Source organism: Calidris pugnax, unplaced genomic scaffold, assembly GCF_001431845.1.
Source record: "Calidris pugnax isolate Ruff unplaced genomic scaffold, ASM143184v1 scaffold170, whole genome shotgun sequence".
In the NCBI taxonomy this organism is placed as follows: Eukaryota; Metazoa; Chordata; class Aves; order Charadriiformes; family Scolopacidae; genus Calidris; species Calidris pugnax.
Genome location: NW_015090905.1, coordinates 293,840 through 310,034, shown reverse-complemented (window position 1 = coordinate 310,034; position 16,195 = coordinate 293,840). Strand labels below are relative to the sequence as shown.

Here is a 16,195-nt window from a genome sequence, read left to right as displayed (position 1 = left end):
CCCCCCCCCCCCGAACTTCTCTCCACCCGGGTCCATCCAGACCTGCTGAGCTTTTCCAGTGATGCTTCTCCAGTCCCCCAAACTCTGAATTTCTTCACGCTTTGCCGACTTCCTGGGCTGAATCCTGCTCACTGGCTCCTGGGGATGTTTTATTCCCAGTGCAGGCTCTTTCTGGGAAGAGCCCCATCGTTTTAGGAACAGGCTTTTTTTTCCCCACCCGCCCTGCAAACCCCTTCCATCCTTCCCCACTGCTGGCATTGCCAGCTCCCGGGGAGGGTTTGCCACCCATGCTGGGGGCCAGTGCTGCGCCCGTGACGGCCACCTCGTGTCTTGCAGGCCCGTGGGGACGGCGATGGAGAGGCTAAATCCCTGTGGTTCAAAGGCGGGTGAGTACATGGGGACGATTTCTGCCCCCCCTTGGGGTCCTGTGGGCTGCTCTCCCCTCATTAGGATGTGATTAATGAGCTCATTTGGGGGGATGGTGTGGGGAAGCGTTGCCGAGCCGTGGGCATGCAGATTTTTGGGCTGAATGCTGGTTGCTCGGTGCTTTTGGATGAGCCAGCAGGGGTGTCACCTCTCCGTGTCCCTGAGAGCCGCTGCCGAGGGGCAGAGCCAGGAGGTGAGTGGGTCGGGATGGGACAGAGCTGGGCTGGCAGCTCCTGCTTCTCTCCTGCCATCTGGGGCATCAAGTGGTGCCACCCAGAACCTCTCGCCCACATCTCGCCCTCGTGGGCAGCCTGTGAGGAGGCCAAAGGCTCACCTTTGGTGTAACCAGATGAAAACCCAGCTCTCTTGCTCCATTCCGCAAAGCCAAGGCTAATTAAGCCAAACTAAGCCAAATGAGCTATTTTATTCCTGCCACGCCACTGAAGGGAAACATCTTCACCAGGGGAAAATCCCAGTTTTCTGCCAGAATCCTCTTACCCCCCCAGGTTTTAGTCCGGTGATGCCTGCCCCAGCCAGGGTGGTGGTGGGGACGGGGGTCCCACGGGTGGGTCCTGTCTGCCAAGCCCTGAGTGAACACAGGGCTACAGCTGGGGGCAGGGGGGAAAGGGAGTCCCTTCCTCCCTCAGTTTCCCCTTCCCTGCTGACTGGGCAGAGAGGAACTGGGTGAAATTCAGTAAAGGCAAGTGTAGGGTCCTGTACCTGGGGAGGAATAACCCCCTGCACCAGCACAGGTTGGGGGTGACCTGCTGGAGAGCAGCTCTGAGGAGAAAGACCTGGGGGTCCTGGTGGACAAGAGGATGCCCAGGAGCCCGCAATGGGCTCTTGTGGCAAAGAAGGCCATGGGCATCCTGGGGGGCATCAGGAAGAGTGTGAGCAGCAGGTGGAGGGAGGTCATCCTGCCCCTCTGCTCTGCCCTGGGGAGGCCCCAGCTGGAGCACTGGGACCAGTGCTGGGCTCCCCAGTTCCAGAAGGACAGGGAACTGCTGGAGAGGGGACAGCAGAGGCTACAAAGATGATGAGGGGCCTGGAGCATCTCTCTTAGGAGGAGAGGCTGAGGGACTGGGAACTTTTTAGTCTGGAGAAGAGAGGACTGAGGAGGGATCTGATCAAATACTTCAAGGGTGGGTGTCAGGAGGATGGGGCCAGGCTTTTTTCAGTGGTGCCCAGGGACAGGACAAGAGGGAATAGACATAAACTTGAAAATAAGAAGTTCCACCTAAACATGAGGAGGAACTTCTTTCCTGTGAGGGTGTCAGAGCCCTGGCAGAGGCTGCCCAGGGAGGTGGTGGAGTCTCCTTCTCTGGAGACATTCAAACCCACCTGGACACATTCCTGTGGGACCTGCTCTGGGTGGCCCTGCTCTGGCAGGGGGTTGGAGGAGATGATCTCCAGATGGTCCCTTCCAACCCCGTGTGAACCTGTGATTCTGTGATTCTGTGACTCTCGTCTCTCTTGCAGGCCGGGTGGCGGGCTGATCATTATAGACAGCATGCCGGACATACGCAAGCGAAAACCCATCCCCTTAGTTAGCGATTTGGTGAGGTTCCTCCTAACGCCTCGCTCCACACAGCTGCCGGCTTCGCTCCCGCTGCGTCCCGCTGGACCGCGCCGTCCGATGGCCGGGCCCCCGGGCCCCGCTCCCCAACCGCCTCTAACATGGCTTGTGTTTTCTCTTTTTCTTTTCTCCGGCCTGGCTTGGCCGTCCCTGTGGCAGGGGGGCGGCAGTAAGGTTTCTGCGCTGCATTAACAGCATGCCCGACATTAAGCCTGGACGCAAATCTCTCCCTCTAGTCAGCGATCTGGTGAGCGCGGTCCGAGTGGTTAAAGAGAGAGCACCCTTGGGTGCTGCCGGCCAGCCCGGCCCAGCCTCCTCCAGCCCCACAAGGGGGGTGTCCCAGCCTGTTTTGGGGGTCCCCTGGCCCTGGCGGTGGGGAGCTGTGGGGATGGCACAGCTGGGCTCTCCCCACCCGAGGCTGCTTCTCTTTAACGGAGCTCCAGGGTCCTGTCCCTACACCAAGCATCAGCCCAAGGCTGCTTCTTCTTTCCCTTTTTTTTTTTTTTATGGGATGCTGCGTCCCGTCCCCCCCATCCCTGCCTGTCCCAGGTGTCCCCAGCTCCCCGCAGCTCGGGCGCTGGGCACCTGGACCAGAGGGGGGGCAGCGCTGGCTTTTCTGAGCCGCACAGATGCTCCTGTCCCCACCGTTGTCACCCTGTCCCCGCGGTGGGGTCTCACCCAGCCCCTGGGCTGTAACACAGCAGCTCGGGCGCTGGGCACCTGGACCAGAGTGGGGGCAGCGCTGGCTTTTCTGAGCCACACAGATGCTTCTGTCCCCACCGTTGTCACCCTGTCCCTGCGGTGGGGTCTCACCCAGCCCCAGGGCTGTAATGCCAGGGTCACTCTGCTGTCACCCCCCTGCCCACCGGTGACAGACGACAGCGACATGGGAACCCTGCCACCCTTTGCACCCAAAATTAGGTGCCCTTCGCCTCCTTCCCCCTCTCTACCCCTCGCCGCCTCCACTTTGTGCCCTCCCTGGGGTGCCCCCATCCTGTCCCCAACCCTCTCCCATCCTGCTGTGTCCCCCCTCAAAATGCCCTCCCCCCCCCCCCCCCAGCCCGCTCGGGCCGCCGCTGATGCTTCTGCACTGTGCTGTGTCGGTGTCGGGGTGTCGGGGTTTGGGAACCCCCGTCTCCCCAGGGTCTCAGACACACGTCGAGAGGCTCTGAACTGGGAACACTGCGGGCCCCCAAACTGGTTCCAGTCCCACTCCCCGGGGTGGCACCTTGCAGTGCTGGTGGCACTGGGAGCTGGGCTGTCCCCACTGCCACCCCCATGCAGCTGGTGCCCACCCCTGTCTGGGGGTGGGGGTCCATCCTGGGTGTTTTACGGCCACTGGGACCCCGAAGGTGTGCGGGAGGGACACCCCGTGCTCTGCCGGGTCTGGGAACTGTGTTTCTTTCCCACAGTCCCTGGTCCAGTCCAGGAAAGCGGGAATCACGTCCGCGCTGGCCTCGAGCACCTTGAACAACGAGGAGCTGGTAGGTGCTGGGGTGGCTTGGGGGGGCGGGGGGTCATGGTGGGAGGGCTGAGCCCCAGCTGGCTGGGCCAGCAATGGGGGTGTGGGGTCTGCGCCACACCAGCGTCCCCCTCCAGCAATGCCAAAGCAGCCAAGGATGCTGATGGCTGCACCCAGGGATGGCTGTGGTTGTCCTCTGCCTGCTTGTCCTCACCCAGCAGTGACATTGCACATGGCCCAGCACCCATGGATGGTGTCTCCTCGCCGTCCCGCAGGGCTCAGCTGCCCTACGTCACCTGAGCTTTTCTCCCCTTCTCCCTTCCCTCCTTGCCCAGAAAAACCATGTTTACAAGAAGACCCTGCAAGCCTTAGTGTACCCCATCTCCTGCACGACGCCCCACAACTTTGAGGTGTGGACGGCCACCACCCCCACCTACTGCTACGAGTGCGAGGGGCTGCTCTGGGGCATCGCCCGGCAGGGCATGCGCTGCGCCGAGTGCGGCGTCAAGTGCCACGAGAAGTGCCAGGACCTGCTCAACGCCGACTGCCTCCAGAGTAAGGAGCCCGGTGCCCCCAGCCTCATCCCTCCCGGCTTCGGAGAGGGAGGAGGATGGAAGGGGAGAGCTTGGGCCTGAGGGAAGCGGTGGGCAGGGAAGATCTGTCCTGGGCAGGGTGTAGACCCCTCCGGGTTTGAGTTTGTTCATGCGTGGTGGGCTTGAGGAGCTCTTGGCTCCCTCCAGGATGCTGCCTGCCCTGTCTCTAGGTGCCTGCTCTAGGTGGGACTTGTTTTGGCAGGGGGGGTTAGACTGAGAAGGGCAATGGTGTCCTGGCCTGTGTCAGGAACAGTGTGGGGAGTAGGACCCAAGAGGTGATCGTCCCCCTGTCCTGGGCACTGGTGAGGCCCCACCTCGAGTACTGTGTCCAGTTTTGGGCCCCTTCCCACAAAGAAGACATTGAGGGGCTGGAGCGGGTCCAGAGAAGGGCAACGGAGCTGGTGAGGGGTCTGGAGAGTAAGTCTGGTGAGGAGAGGCTGAGGGAGCTTTGGGTGTTCAGTCTGGGGAAGAGGAGGCCGAGGGGAGACCTTCTCGCTCTCTGTAACTACCTGAAGGGGGGATGCAGAGAAGCGGGGGTCGGTCTCGTCTCCCAAGTCACAGGAGATAGGACAAGGGGAAATGGCCTCAAGTTGCGCCAGGGGAGGGTTAGATTGGAGATTAGGAAACATTTCTTTACTGAAAGGGTTATCCAGCATTGGAATGGGCTGCCCAGGGAAGTGGTTGAGGCACCATCCCTGGAGATGTTCAAAAGACGGGTTGACATGGTCCTCAGGAATATGGTTTAGTGATTTTTTTATTGCTTATTTCTTATTTATTTTTTTGTCAGAGTTAGGTTGATGGTTGGACTAGATGATCTTTAAGGTCCCTTCCAACCTAGACGATTCTATGATTCTAGATGATCTCCAGAGGTGCCTTCCAACCCCATATCATTCTGTGATTCTGATTGTATCACAGAATCACAGAATCACAGAATTGTAGTGGTTGGAAGGGACCTCAGAGATCATCGAGTCCAACCACACAAAAAAAAACAAAACAAAACAAAACAAAAAAAAACCAAAAAACCACACACCACCAACCAAACAAACAACACCAGCTCCCACCACCTAAACACACAACAACAACCTCCAACCAAAAAAACCATCACCCACCCACACAACACCCCACCACAAACCAGTAATCTTGGGCACTAGAGCATGCCCTGAAGAACCATGTCTACACGTTTCTTAAATACCTCCAGGGATGGTGACTCCACCACCTCCCTGGGCAGCCCATTCCAATGCTGGATAACCCTTTCAGTAAAGAAATGTTTCCTAATATCCAACCTGAACTTCCTCTCCCAGGGGCGGCGGAGAAGAGCTCCAAGCACGGAGCTGAGGACCGGACCCAGAACATCATCATGGTGCTCAAGGACCGCATGAAGATCCGGGAGCGCAACAAGCCTGAGATATTTGAGCTGATCCAGGAGGTGTTTGGGGTCACCAAGACCACACACACCCAGCAGATGAAGGCGGTGAAGCAGAGTGTCCTGGACGGCACCTCCAAATGGTCGGCCAAGATCAGCATCACGGGTAGGCACCGGCTGCGCCTGCCACCACGTGCCATGGGGGACCTTGTGGGTGTCCCCTTGCGCAGGGACGCCCTGTGCTCCAACTGCCCTCCCGCCCCTCATCCTGCAAAAGGGGCTTCAGCCCCTGGGGCGTTACCAGGGGACACGAGGTACCTGTTACGGGGACCTCGATGTGGCTCTGGCACTGACTCCTCTCTCTGTTCTCTCCACTGTGTCCCTCCTGTGCGTGCTGTGCCATGCCATGCTGTGCCATGCTGTGCCGTGCCATGCCATGCTGTGCCACACTGTGCCATGCTGTGCTGAACCATGCCATGCTATGCCACGCTGTGCCATGCTGTGCCGTGCCATGCCATGCTATGCCACGCTGTGCCATGCTGTGCCATGCCATGCTGTGCTGTGCCATGCCGTGCCATGACCTGTTACGGGGACCTCGATGTGGCTCTGGCACTGACTCCTCTCTCTGTTCTCTCCACTGTGTCCCTCCTGTGCGTGCTGTGCCATGCCATGCTGTGCCGTGCCATGCCATGCCATGCTATGCCACGCTGTGCCATGCTGTGCCATACCATGCTGTGCCATGCTGTGCTGTACCATGCCATGCTATGCCATGCCATGCTGTGCCATACCATGCTGTGCCATGCTGTGCTGTACCATGCCATGCTGTGCCACGCTGTGCTGTGCCACACTGTGCCATGCTATGCTGTGCCATGCTGCGCTGTGCCATGCCATGCTGTGCCATGCTGTGCCACGCTGTGCCATGCTGTGCTGTACCATGCCATGCTGTGTCACACTGTGCCATGCCACGCTGTGCCACGCTGTGCTGTGTCATGCCATGCTGTGCCGTACCACAATGTGCCATGCCATGCTGTGCTGCACTATGCCATGTCATGCTGTGGCCATGCTGTGCCATGCTGTGCTGTGCCACACTGTGCCATGCCATGCTGTGCCATGCTGTGCTGTGCCATGCCATGTTATGCCACGTTGTGCTGTGCCGTACCACACTGTGCCATGCCACGCTGTGCCATGCTGTGCCATGCTGTGCCACGCTGTGCCACGCTGTGCTGTGCCATGCCATGCTGTGCCATGCCATGCTGTGCTGTGCTGTGCCATGCCATGCTATGCCACACTGTGCCATGCCATGCCATGCCATGCTGTGCTGTACCATGCCATGCTATGCTGTGCCACACTGTGCCATGCTGTGCTGTGCCATGCCATGCTGTGCTGTGCCACGCTGTGCCATGCCATGCTGTGCCATGCCATGCTGTGCTGTGCTGTGCCATGCCATGCTATGCCACACTGTGCCATGCCACACTGTGCCATGATGTGCTGTACCATGCCATGCTATGCTGTGCCACACTGTGCCATGCTGTGCTGTGCCATGCCATGCTGTGCTGTGCCACACTGTGCCATGCCATGCTGTGCCATGCCACGCCATGCTGTGCTATGCCATGCTGTGCCACACTGTGCCATGCCACTCTGTGCCGTGCCATCCTGCGCTGCAGTCGTCTGTGCCCAGGGCCTGCAAGCGAAGGACAAGACGGGTTCCAGTGACCCGTATGTCACTGTCCAGGTTGGAAAGACCAAAAAAAGGACTAAAACCATCTACGGCAACCTCAACCCTGTCTGGGAAGAGAATTTCCATTTGTAAGTTCCCCCCCCAGCCTGTTCAGCCCCTTCCCTGGCCGCTCGTGGTCGTGCTGGGTGGTGGGGAGTCAGCTGGGGCCTCACCCTGACCCAGTTGAGGGTGGAGGGGGGCTGCTGGGGTCACTGGGAGTGCTGGTTTTGTGCCGTGGAGGGTTTGGCTCCCAGCGATGGGGGCTGATCCAGGCTGCGTTGGGGGCTGCCTGGGCACGGTGCCCAGCCCTGCTGGGCTCACCAGGGAGGGTCGGTGGCCCCATGCCCGCTCTCTTCCCCAGTTCCTGCCTGGTGCTGGGATGGTCTGATCCAGGCTGCGTTGGGGGCTGCCAGGGCACAGTACCCAGCCCTGCTGGGCTCACCAGGGAGGGTCGGTGGCCCCACGTCCGCTCTCTTCCCCAGTTCCTGCCTGGGGCTGGGATGGTCCTTCTTGTTTAGGGAAGCAGAGGCTGGGGAGAGGCTGGAAGGGTTCCCCTCCTCATCCTGGGGCGTCCCCCCTTCTCCCCTCCCCAGCGAGTGCCATAACTCCTCCGACCGCATCAAGGTCCGTGTCTGGGACGAAGACGACGACATCAAGTCCCGCGTCAAGCAGCGCTTCAAGAGAGAGTCCGACGACTTCCTGGGCCAGACGATCATCGAGGTCCGGACCCTGAGCGGGGAGATGGACGTCTGGTACAACCTCGGTAACCGGCTGCCCCAGCATGGCCCGCTTGGGCTGGGACCCCCATCCCTGCGCTCCCCGGGGACACGAGCTGCCAGCCCGGGCGTGGAGGAGATTTCAGAATATTAGGAGGGTCTGCTGTTAAAAGCACTTAATATTGAAAGCCATTGGGATCAAGTATTTGCCCAGGGCCGTTCTCAAAACCTTCTGCCAAGGAAGTCTGGAGCCACCTGGCTGGAGATGGCACCAGCCATCTGCAGAGGGGAAACTGAGGCACAGAGAGGCCACATCTCTGTAGTGCCTGGAGATATGGGCACATCCCTCTCTGCAGTGCTTTGGTGCATTGTACCCTGGTACCCGGTACCCGGTACCCCATCTGCTCTCAGCCCTGGGCATCCCCCTGTCCCCAGCCCCAAGAACCCCTCTGTGCTGGAGCCACCTGTCCCTCTTGGGGGCCAGGAGCGAGCAGAGTCACTCTGAGGAAGCCTCACGTCTCATCCCCCTCCCTGTGCCCCCCCAGACAAGAGGACAGACAAGTCGGCTGTGTCGGGAGCCATCCGGCTGCACATCAGCGTGGAGATCAAAGGCGAGGAGAAGGTGGCCCCTTACCACGTCCAGTACACCTGCCTGCACGAGGTGAGCAGCCCGGGCAGGTGTGGGGGGCACAACCCCCCCCCAGCTGTGCCACCAACCACCAGCCCCACGGACCTGAGCGGCCTCATTTCTGCCTCCAGAACCTGTTCCACTTCGTGACGGATCTGCAAAACAACGGGGTGGTGAAGATCCCCGACGCCAAGGGGGACGACGCCTGGAAGGTGTACTTTGACGAGACGGCCCAGGAGATCGTGGACGAGTTCGCCATGCGCTACGGGGTGGAGTCCATCTACCAGGCCATGACGTGAGTCCTTCGCCCCCCAACCTGCTCAGAGGGGCAGCCCTGGGTGTGGGGGGGTCACCATCGGCGTCTTCCTCCCCTGCTGCCGTTTTCACCCCCCTCCCCGCCACGGGGGCAGAGATGCTTCCTGAGCTTGTCCCGCACCCGTGCACCCCTCCATCCCCTTCTCCGTGCCTGAACCCCAACCCTGCCTGCACGAGGTGAGCAGCCCGGGCAGGTGTGGGGGGCACAACCCCCCCCCAGCTGTGCCACCAACCACCAGCCCCACGGACCTGAGCGGCCTCATTTCTGCCTCCAGAACCTGTTCCACTTCGTGACGGATCTGCAAAACAACGGGGTGGTGAAGATCCCCGACGCCAAGGGGGACGACGCCTGGAAGGTGTACTTTGACGAGACGGCCCAGGAGATCGTGGACGAGTTCGCCATGCGCTACGGGGTGGAGTCCATCTACCAGGCCATGACGTGAGTCCTTCGCCCCCCAACCTGCTCAGAGGGGCAGCCCTGGGTGTGGGGGGGTCACCATCGGCGTCTTCCTCCCCTGCTGCCGTTTTCACCCCCCTCCCCGCCACGGGGGCAGAGATGCTTCCTGAGCTTGTCCCGCACCCGTGCACCCCTCCATCCCCTTCTCCGTGCCTGAACCCCAACCCCTGTGCCCCTTCCCACACCCAGCCCCTCTCCGACCCCACATCCTCACCTTCCGCCTCCCTCTGCAGGCATTTTGCTTGCCTTTCCTCCAAATACATGTGCCCGGGGGTGCCGGCGGTGATGAGCACCCTCCTGGCCAACATCAACGCCTACTACGCCCACACCACGGCTTCCACCAACGTCTCGGCCTCCGACCGCTTTGCCGCCTCCAATTTCGGGGTAAGTCCGATGGTGCGTAAACACTTCTTCCTTCTTCTCTCTCTTCTCTTGGGAGGGGGCGGGGGGCTCGAGGGGCAAAAAGGGCCGTGCAAAACACCCCGCTCCAAACTGCAGCCGGGCAACGAGGTGGGGGGGTCAGCCCCTGCTTGGCCCCAAAATTCATCCCGCTTTCCTTCCAGGAAGGAAAAGAGCCACCGCCTTCCTGGGAGAAGGTCTAAATTTGCTCCCCAAATTGTTATGGTAAAACCACGACCGGGGGTCGGAGTGGGCTGGGAAGTGGCAACGTGGCCAGGGGGGAAACCTTGGTGGCGACGTCCCAAAGAGGTGGCAAGGAGCCACCCCTGCAGCTCGCCGGGAGTTTTGCACAGCCCTGTGCGCTTCGGGACGCACCCCAGCGCCGCCGCAAACCCGCCCGGCTGTGCCAGCACCCATGGGTGCCCGCCGGGTGCCACGCTCGGAGCCGGCAGGGCGAGCTTGTGCCCGGGGCCGGGTGCGTCCTCGGGGGTGTGGGGCTGAGCTCTCGCCCCGGCTCCCCCCGTGTTGTCCCAGGGGCAGCTGGCGGTTGCTGCGGACGCACACGGGGCGAGCTGGGATTAGTGCCCAGCCCCGGGTCAGGATTAGTGCTGGGTAGCCAGGGACGCAGCCAGGGCCGAGCACAGCGGCTGCTTCGGATCATCTCCCAGTTCCTGTTGCAGGGGGTAGGCTAGAGCCCAGCGAGCGGCGCCTCCAGGTCACGCAGCAGGAGGAAACCGGATGGAAAAAGCGGAAAAAAAAAAGAAAACAAGCCAAAAAAAAAAAAAAAAAAGCCTTTTCTCTAACATGGAGGGTTTTAAAAACTTGTTTCTTTCTCTTTTTTTAGAGAGCCTAAAGGTTGGGTCCTAAAGTGCCCGGCCGTCTCGCTTTAACCCGTCGTGTCCAGGTTTAAAGCGCTGCAGCGTTGGGTGGTGGGGACGCACGGTCTCGGCCCGGGGCCTTGGCTTTGCCCTCTCCGGCGGGCGAACGCGCCCAAGGTTTGCGGTCGCCGGTGCAGGCTGCCGGCGTGGCCCCGCAGCAGCCAGGCGGGCGCAGGACCCGCTGCCCTCTCCCGTCCCCTTGTCCCTTGTCCCCCCCCAGCCCTGGCCAGGACTCGGGGAGCTGCTCCGGGCTCTCCAGGTGCAGCCCTGACCCGGTACATCCCGTGCTGTAGCAGGGGGAGAACCCAGGGCTCTCAGGGATGCCCACAGGGTTGTCCCAACCCCCCCCTTCCGGCAGAGATGCAGAGTGAAATGCCTCCTGACAGCGTTTTGGGGCAGATTTGGGTCTTTGCCCCTTTGCCCTCAGCTCCGAGAGCCGACCTGCAGCCCGAGGTGGGATCCGCATCCTCCCACTGACCTGAGTTGAAGGTGCTTGTCCCCAAGTGCAGACCATTTCCCTGGGGGGAAAAAACCTTCCGCAGCCCTCGATGCAGCCCCCTTGGGTGAGCGAGGAGCCCACGGGGGTGTCCCAGCTCCCGGGGGCCACTCTTGGCCTTGTCTCGAAGCAGCTCAGCCCCGAAGACGGGCGAGCGCTGCAGGAGCCCAAAAGCCCAACTCCTCCTTTTCCCTGCCCTTTTTTTTTATTTTCCTGAGCTCTTCAAAAGCTTCGGTGCCCGGGGCCAGGCGGCCGAGGGGCACCATCCTGCACACCCTCTCCCTGCCCCGAGCCCCGGGTTCAAGCGGGCAGGGCAGACAGAGCATCCCGGCACGGTGAGAGGAAAGGGGACGCGCGGTGTTGCCTCTCCATCCTGTACCCAACCCGGGAGCCATCGATGGCTGCCAACCACCAGCAAGGACACACTCTTCTCCGTGGGCACTGCCCGCAGGGCTCCCGTGAAGGACGGAGGGAAGGAAGGACATCAGGACAGCAGGAAGGAGAGGGATGAGAGCTGGGGGTGGCAGGGGCCGGGCTGGGGGCAGAGAAAGGCAGGGGCAGCGGGGAGGGGGGACGGTCCCTGCGCCTTTCCCCCGTTTACCTGGCCCCGGGGGCGTTTCTCCGCAGAAAGAGCGCTTCGTCAAACTCCTCGACCAGCTGCACAACTCCCTGCGGATCGACCTCTCCATGTACCGGGTAAGGTGCCCGCCGTGCCTCAGTTTCCCCACCTCCCCCCCCCCTCCACTCGCCTCCTCGGTGAGTTTTTTGTGTGACTCCGCTCTTGTCTTCCCCGTTGGCAGAACAACTTCCCTGCCAGCAGCCCCGAGCGGCTGCAGGATCTCAAGTCCACGGTGGATTTGCTGACCAGCATCACCTTCTTTCGGATGAAGGTATCGCTGGGGCCCCGCTCGCCCCATCCCTCTGGTGGGAGCACGACCCTCCCCGGCCCTGGTTCTTTGCCACATTGGGGTCACCCTGGCCCCGTGGTAGCTCCTGGGTGGGGGGCTGGAGCTGTGGGGCTGCCTCCAGCGCTGCTCTCTCCCCGCACCCCCAGGTCCAGGAGCTGCAGAGCCCCCCAAGAGCCAGCCAGGTGGTGAAGGACTGCGTGAAGGCCTGCCTCAACTCCACCTACGAGTACATCTTCAACAACTGTCACGAGCTCTACAGTCGCGAGTACCAGACGGACCCGGTGCGTGGGGCGGGGAGAGCTGGGGGGCACTGGGATGTTGGGGGGGGACCTCACTGCCCCCCACTGACGCTCCCCATCCCCTGCCCTTCTCCCGCTCCCTCTCCAGAGCGCTCAGCCCTGGGCGGAATGAGCCCCAAGCCTTGGGCAGGGTTGGAGCCCCACTGGTGTGGGGTTGAGACCAGGGCAGATAAGGGTGGGGGCTGCATGGGGGCCTCCAGAGGTGTTCCCAGAGCTCTCCTGCCTCCCTGTTAGCCCCCGGTGGAGTGACCAGAGCCTCTGCTGTGTCCCCATCCCTCCAGAATAAGAAAGGCGAGGTGCCCCCCGAGGAGCAGGGTCCCAGCATCAAAAACCTGGACTTCTGGTCCAAGCTCATCACCCTGATAGTCTCCATCATCGAGGAGGACAAGAACTCCTACACGCCCTGCCTGAACCAGTGAGTAGGTGCTGGGAGAGGGGACGCTGCTTCACACCCGGGGGGTTGCCCACATGGCAGCAATGGTAGCCTTAGTCCTTTGGAAGTGGGTTGTAACAACCCTTCTACAGATGGGAAAACTGGGGCAGCTGGGAGGTTTTGGGGAGGGGACACATATCTCCAAGCGATGGGCTGGTCCACCCTGTGTCCATGCTTTTCCCCCACCCCAGGTTCCCCCAGGAGCTGAACGTGGGGAAGATCAGCGCAGAGGTGATGTGGAACCTCTTTGCTCAGGACATGAAGTACGCGATGGAGGGTGAGTGTTCCCCCCACCACGCTGCCCCGAGCCTGGCAGGAGCCCACTCTGCTCCTACCTTCCCTCTTCCCTGGGGAAGCCCATTTCACCCCTCATCCACACGATGCCCAGCTTAAATCCCACCCCAGAAGCTCTTCCATCTTCACCTCATTGCCCTGGCATCCCCAGAGCTGCCCTCGGGGCGACTCTCCTCCCAAGTTTGGGGCTGGAAGTGACCCCCATGTGCACTCGCCTTCCCCGTGCAGAGCACGACAAGCACCGCTTGTGCAAGAGCGCGGACTACATGAACCTGCACTTCAAGGTGAAGTGGCTTTACAACGAGTATGTCACTGAGCTGCCCTCCTTCAAGAGCCGCGTCCCCGAGTACCCGGCGTGAGTACAGTCCCTGGGGAGCTGGGCCAAGGGGGTGGCCACCGGCCTGGGGGCCAGCTGGCCTCACCGGGGGTGGGTCTTCTCTTCCAGCTGGTTTGAGCCCTTCGTTATCCAGTGGCTGGATGAGAATGAAGAGGTTTCGCGGGATTTCCTGCATGGAGCGCTGGAGCGGGACAAGAAGGATGGGGTATTTCGCTGAATTTCACTGAACTTTTAGGGTTGGAAGGGACCATAGAGATCATCTAGTACAACTCCCCTGCTGAAGCAGGATTGCCTAGAGCTTGTCAGAGCATGTTACTCAGGAGCATCCAGGCAGATCTTGAAAATCTCCAAAGAAGGGGACTCCACTAAAGGGGACTCCACACCCTCCCTGGGCAGCCTGTTCCAGGGCTCTGCCACCCTCACTGTGAAGAAGTTTTTTCTCCTATTTGAGTGGAACCTCTTCTGTTCCAACTTGTGCCCGTTGCCCCTCATCTTCTCACTGGGAACCACTGAAAAGAGTCTGGCTCCCTCCACTCGCCTCCTCGGTGAGTTTTTTGTGTGACTCCGCTCTTGTCTTCCCCGTTGGCAGAACAACTTCCCTGCCAGCAGCCCCGAGCGGCTGCAGGATCTCAAGTCCACGGTGGATTTGCTGACCAGCATCACCTTCTTTCGGATGAAGGTATCGCTGGGGCCCCGCTTGCCCCATCCCTCTGGTGGGAGCACGACCCTCCCCGGCCCTGGTTCTTTGCCACATTGGGGTCACCCTGGCCCCGTGGTAGCTCCTGGGTGGGGGGCTGGAGCTGTGGGGCTGCCTCCAGCGCTGCTCTCTCCCCGCACCCCCAGGTCCAGGAGCTGCAGAGCCCCCCCCGAGCCAGCCAGGTGGTGAAGGACTGCGTGAAGGCCTGCCTCAACTCCACCTACGAGTACATCTTCAACAACTGTCACGAGCTCTACAGTCGCGAGTACCAGACGGACCCGGTGCGTGGGGCGGGGAGAGCTGGGGGGCACTGGGATGTTGGGGGGGGACCTCACTGCCCCCCACTGACACTCCCCATCCCCTGCCCTTCTCCCGCTCCCTCTCCAGAGCGCTCAGCCCTGGGCGGAATGAGCCCCAAGCCTTGGGCAGGGTTGGAGCCCCACTGGTGTGGGGTTGAGACCAGGGCAGATAAGGGTGGGGGCTGCATGGGGGCCTCCAGAGGTGTTCCCAGAGCTCTCCTGCCTCCCTGTTAGCCCCCGGTGGAGTGACCGGAGCCTCTGCTGTGTCCCCATCCCTCCAGAATAAGAAAGGCGAGGTGCCCCCTGAGGAGCAGGGTCCCAGCATCAAAAACCTGGACTTCTGGTCCAAGCTCATCACCCTGATAGTCTCCATCATCGAGGAGGACAAGAACTCCTACACGCCCTGCCTGAACCAGTGAGTAGGTGCTGGGAGAGGGGACTCTGCATCACACCCGGGGGGTTGCCCACACGGCAGCAACGGTAGCCTTAGTCCTTTGGAAGTGGGTTGTAACGACCCTTCTACAGATGGGAAAACTGGGGCAACTGAGAGGTATTGGGGAGGGGATACATATCTCCAAGTGATGGGCTGGTCCACCCCGTGGCTGTGCTTTTCCTCCACCCCAGGTTCCCCCAGGAGCTGAACGTGGGGAAGATCAGCGCAGAGGTGATGTGGAACCTCTTTGCTCAGGACATGAAGTACGCGATGGAGGGTGAGTGTTCCCCCCACCACGCTGCCCCGAGCCTGGCAGGAGCCCACTCTGCTCCTACCTTCCCTCTTCCCTGGGGAAGCCCATTTCACCCCTCATCCACACGATGCCCAGCTTAAATCCCACCCCAGAAGCTCTTCCATCTTCACCTCATTGCCCTGGCATCCCCAGAGCTGCCCTCGGGGCGACTCTCCCAACAAGTTTGGGGCTGGAAGTGACCCCCGTGTGCACTCGCCTTCCCCGTGCAGAGCACGACAAGCACCGCTTGTGCAAGAGCGCGGACTACATGAACCTGCACTTCAAGGTGAAGTGGCTTTACAACGAGTATGTCACTGAGCTGCCCTCCTTCAAGAGCCGCGTCCCCGAGTACCCGGCGTGAGTACAGTCCCTGGGGAGCTGGGCCAAGGGGGTGGCCACCGGCCTGGGGGCCAGCTGGCCTCACCGGGGGTGGGTCTTCTCTTCCAGCTGGTTTGAGCCCTTCGTTATCCAGTGGCTGGATGAGAATGAAGAGGTTTCGCGGGATTTCCTGCATGGAGCGCTGGAGCGGGACAAGAAGGATGGGGTATTTCACTGAATTTCACTGAATTTCACTGAATTTTTAGGGTTGGAAGGGACCATAGAGATCATCTAGTCCAACTCCCCTGCTGAAGCAGGGTTGCCTAGAGCTTGTCAGAGCATGTTACTCAGGAGCATCCAGGCGGGTCTTGAAAATCTCCAAGGAAGGGGACTCCACACCCTCCCTGGGCAGCCTGTTCCAGGGCTCTGCCACCCTCAGCCCTTCGTTATCCAGTGGCTGGATGAGAATGAAGAGGTTTCGCGGGATTTCCTGCACGGAGCGCTGGAGCGGGACAAGAAGGATGGGGTATTTCGCTGAATTTCACTGAACTTTTAGGGTTGGAAGGGACCATAGAGATCATCTAGTACAACTCCCCTGCTGAAGCAGGATTGCCTAGAGCTTGTCAGAGCATGTTACTCAGGAGCATCCAGGCAGATCTTGAAAATCTCCAAAGAAGGGGACTCCACTAAAGGGGACTCCACACCCTCCCTGGGCAGCCTGTTCCAGGGCTCTGCCACCCTCACTGTGAAGAAGTTTTTTCTCCTATTTGAGTGGAACCTCTTCTGTTCCAACTTGTGCCCGTTGCCCCTCGTCCTCTCACTGGCAACCACTGAGAAGAGTCTGGCTCCCCCCGCTTTC

The 16,195-nt window shown here is 60.9% G+C and overlaps 1 protein-coding gene across 1 annotated transcript in view; it reads left to right on the top strand.

Annotated features, from left to right (window-relative positions):
* The window catches only part of UNC13A (unc-13 homolog A (C. elegans)), an 80,115-nt gene that overhangs the window by 48,534 nt on the left and 15,386 nt on the right, over positions 1–16,195 (top strand). The window contains exons 12-28 of the mRNA XM_014948998.1: positions 337–386; positions 1,906–1,984; positions 3,415–3,486; positions 3,800–4,019; positions 5,359–5,586; positions 7,085–7,226; positions 7,731–7,900; positions 8,399–8,514; positions 8,613–8,776; positions 9,487–9,637; positions 11,654–11,722; positions 11,827–11,916; positions 12,081–12,215; positions 12,515–12,648; positions 12,858–12,943; positions 13,189–13,315; positions 13,406–13,502. Of these exons, the coding sequence (XP_014804484.1) occupies positions 337–386; positions 1,906–1,984; positions 3,415–3,486; positions 3,800–4,019; positions 5,359–5,586; positions 7,085–7,226; positions 7,731–7,900; positions 8,399–8,514; positions 8,613–8,776; positions 9,487–9,637; positions 11,654–11,722; positions 11,827–11,916; positions 12,081–12,215; positions 12,515–12,648; positions 12,858–12,943; positions 13,189–13,315; positions 13,406–13,502 (2,130 nt within the window). The remainder of the gene's footprint in view (positions 1–336; positions 387–1,905; positions 1,985–3,414; positions 3,487–3,799; positions 4,020–5,358; positions 5,587–7,084; positions 7,227–7,730; positions 7,901–8,398; positions 8,515–8,612; positions 8,777–9,486; positions 9,638–11,653; positions 11,723–11,826; positions 11,917–12,080; positions 12,216–12,514; positions 12,649–12,857; positions 12,944–13,188; positions 13,316–13,405; positions 13,503–16,195) is intronic.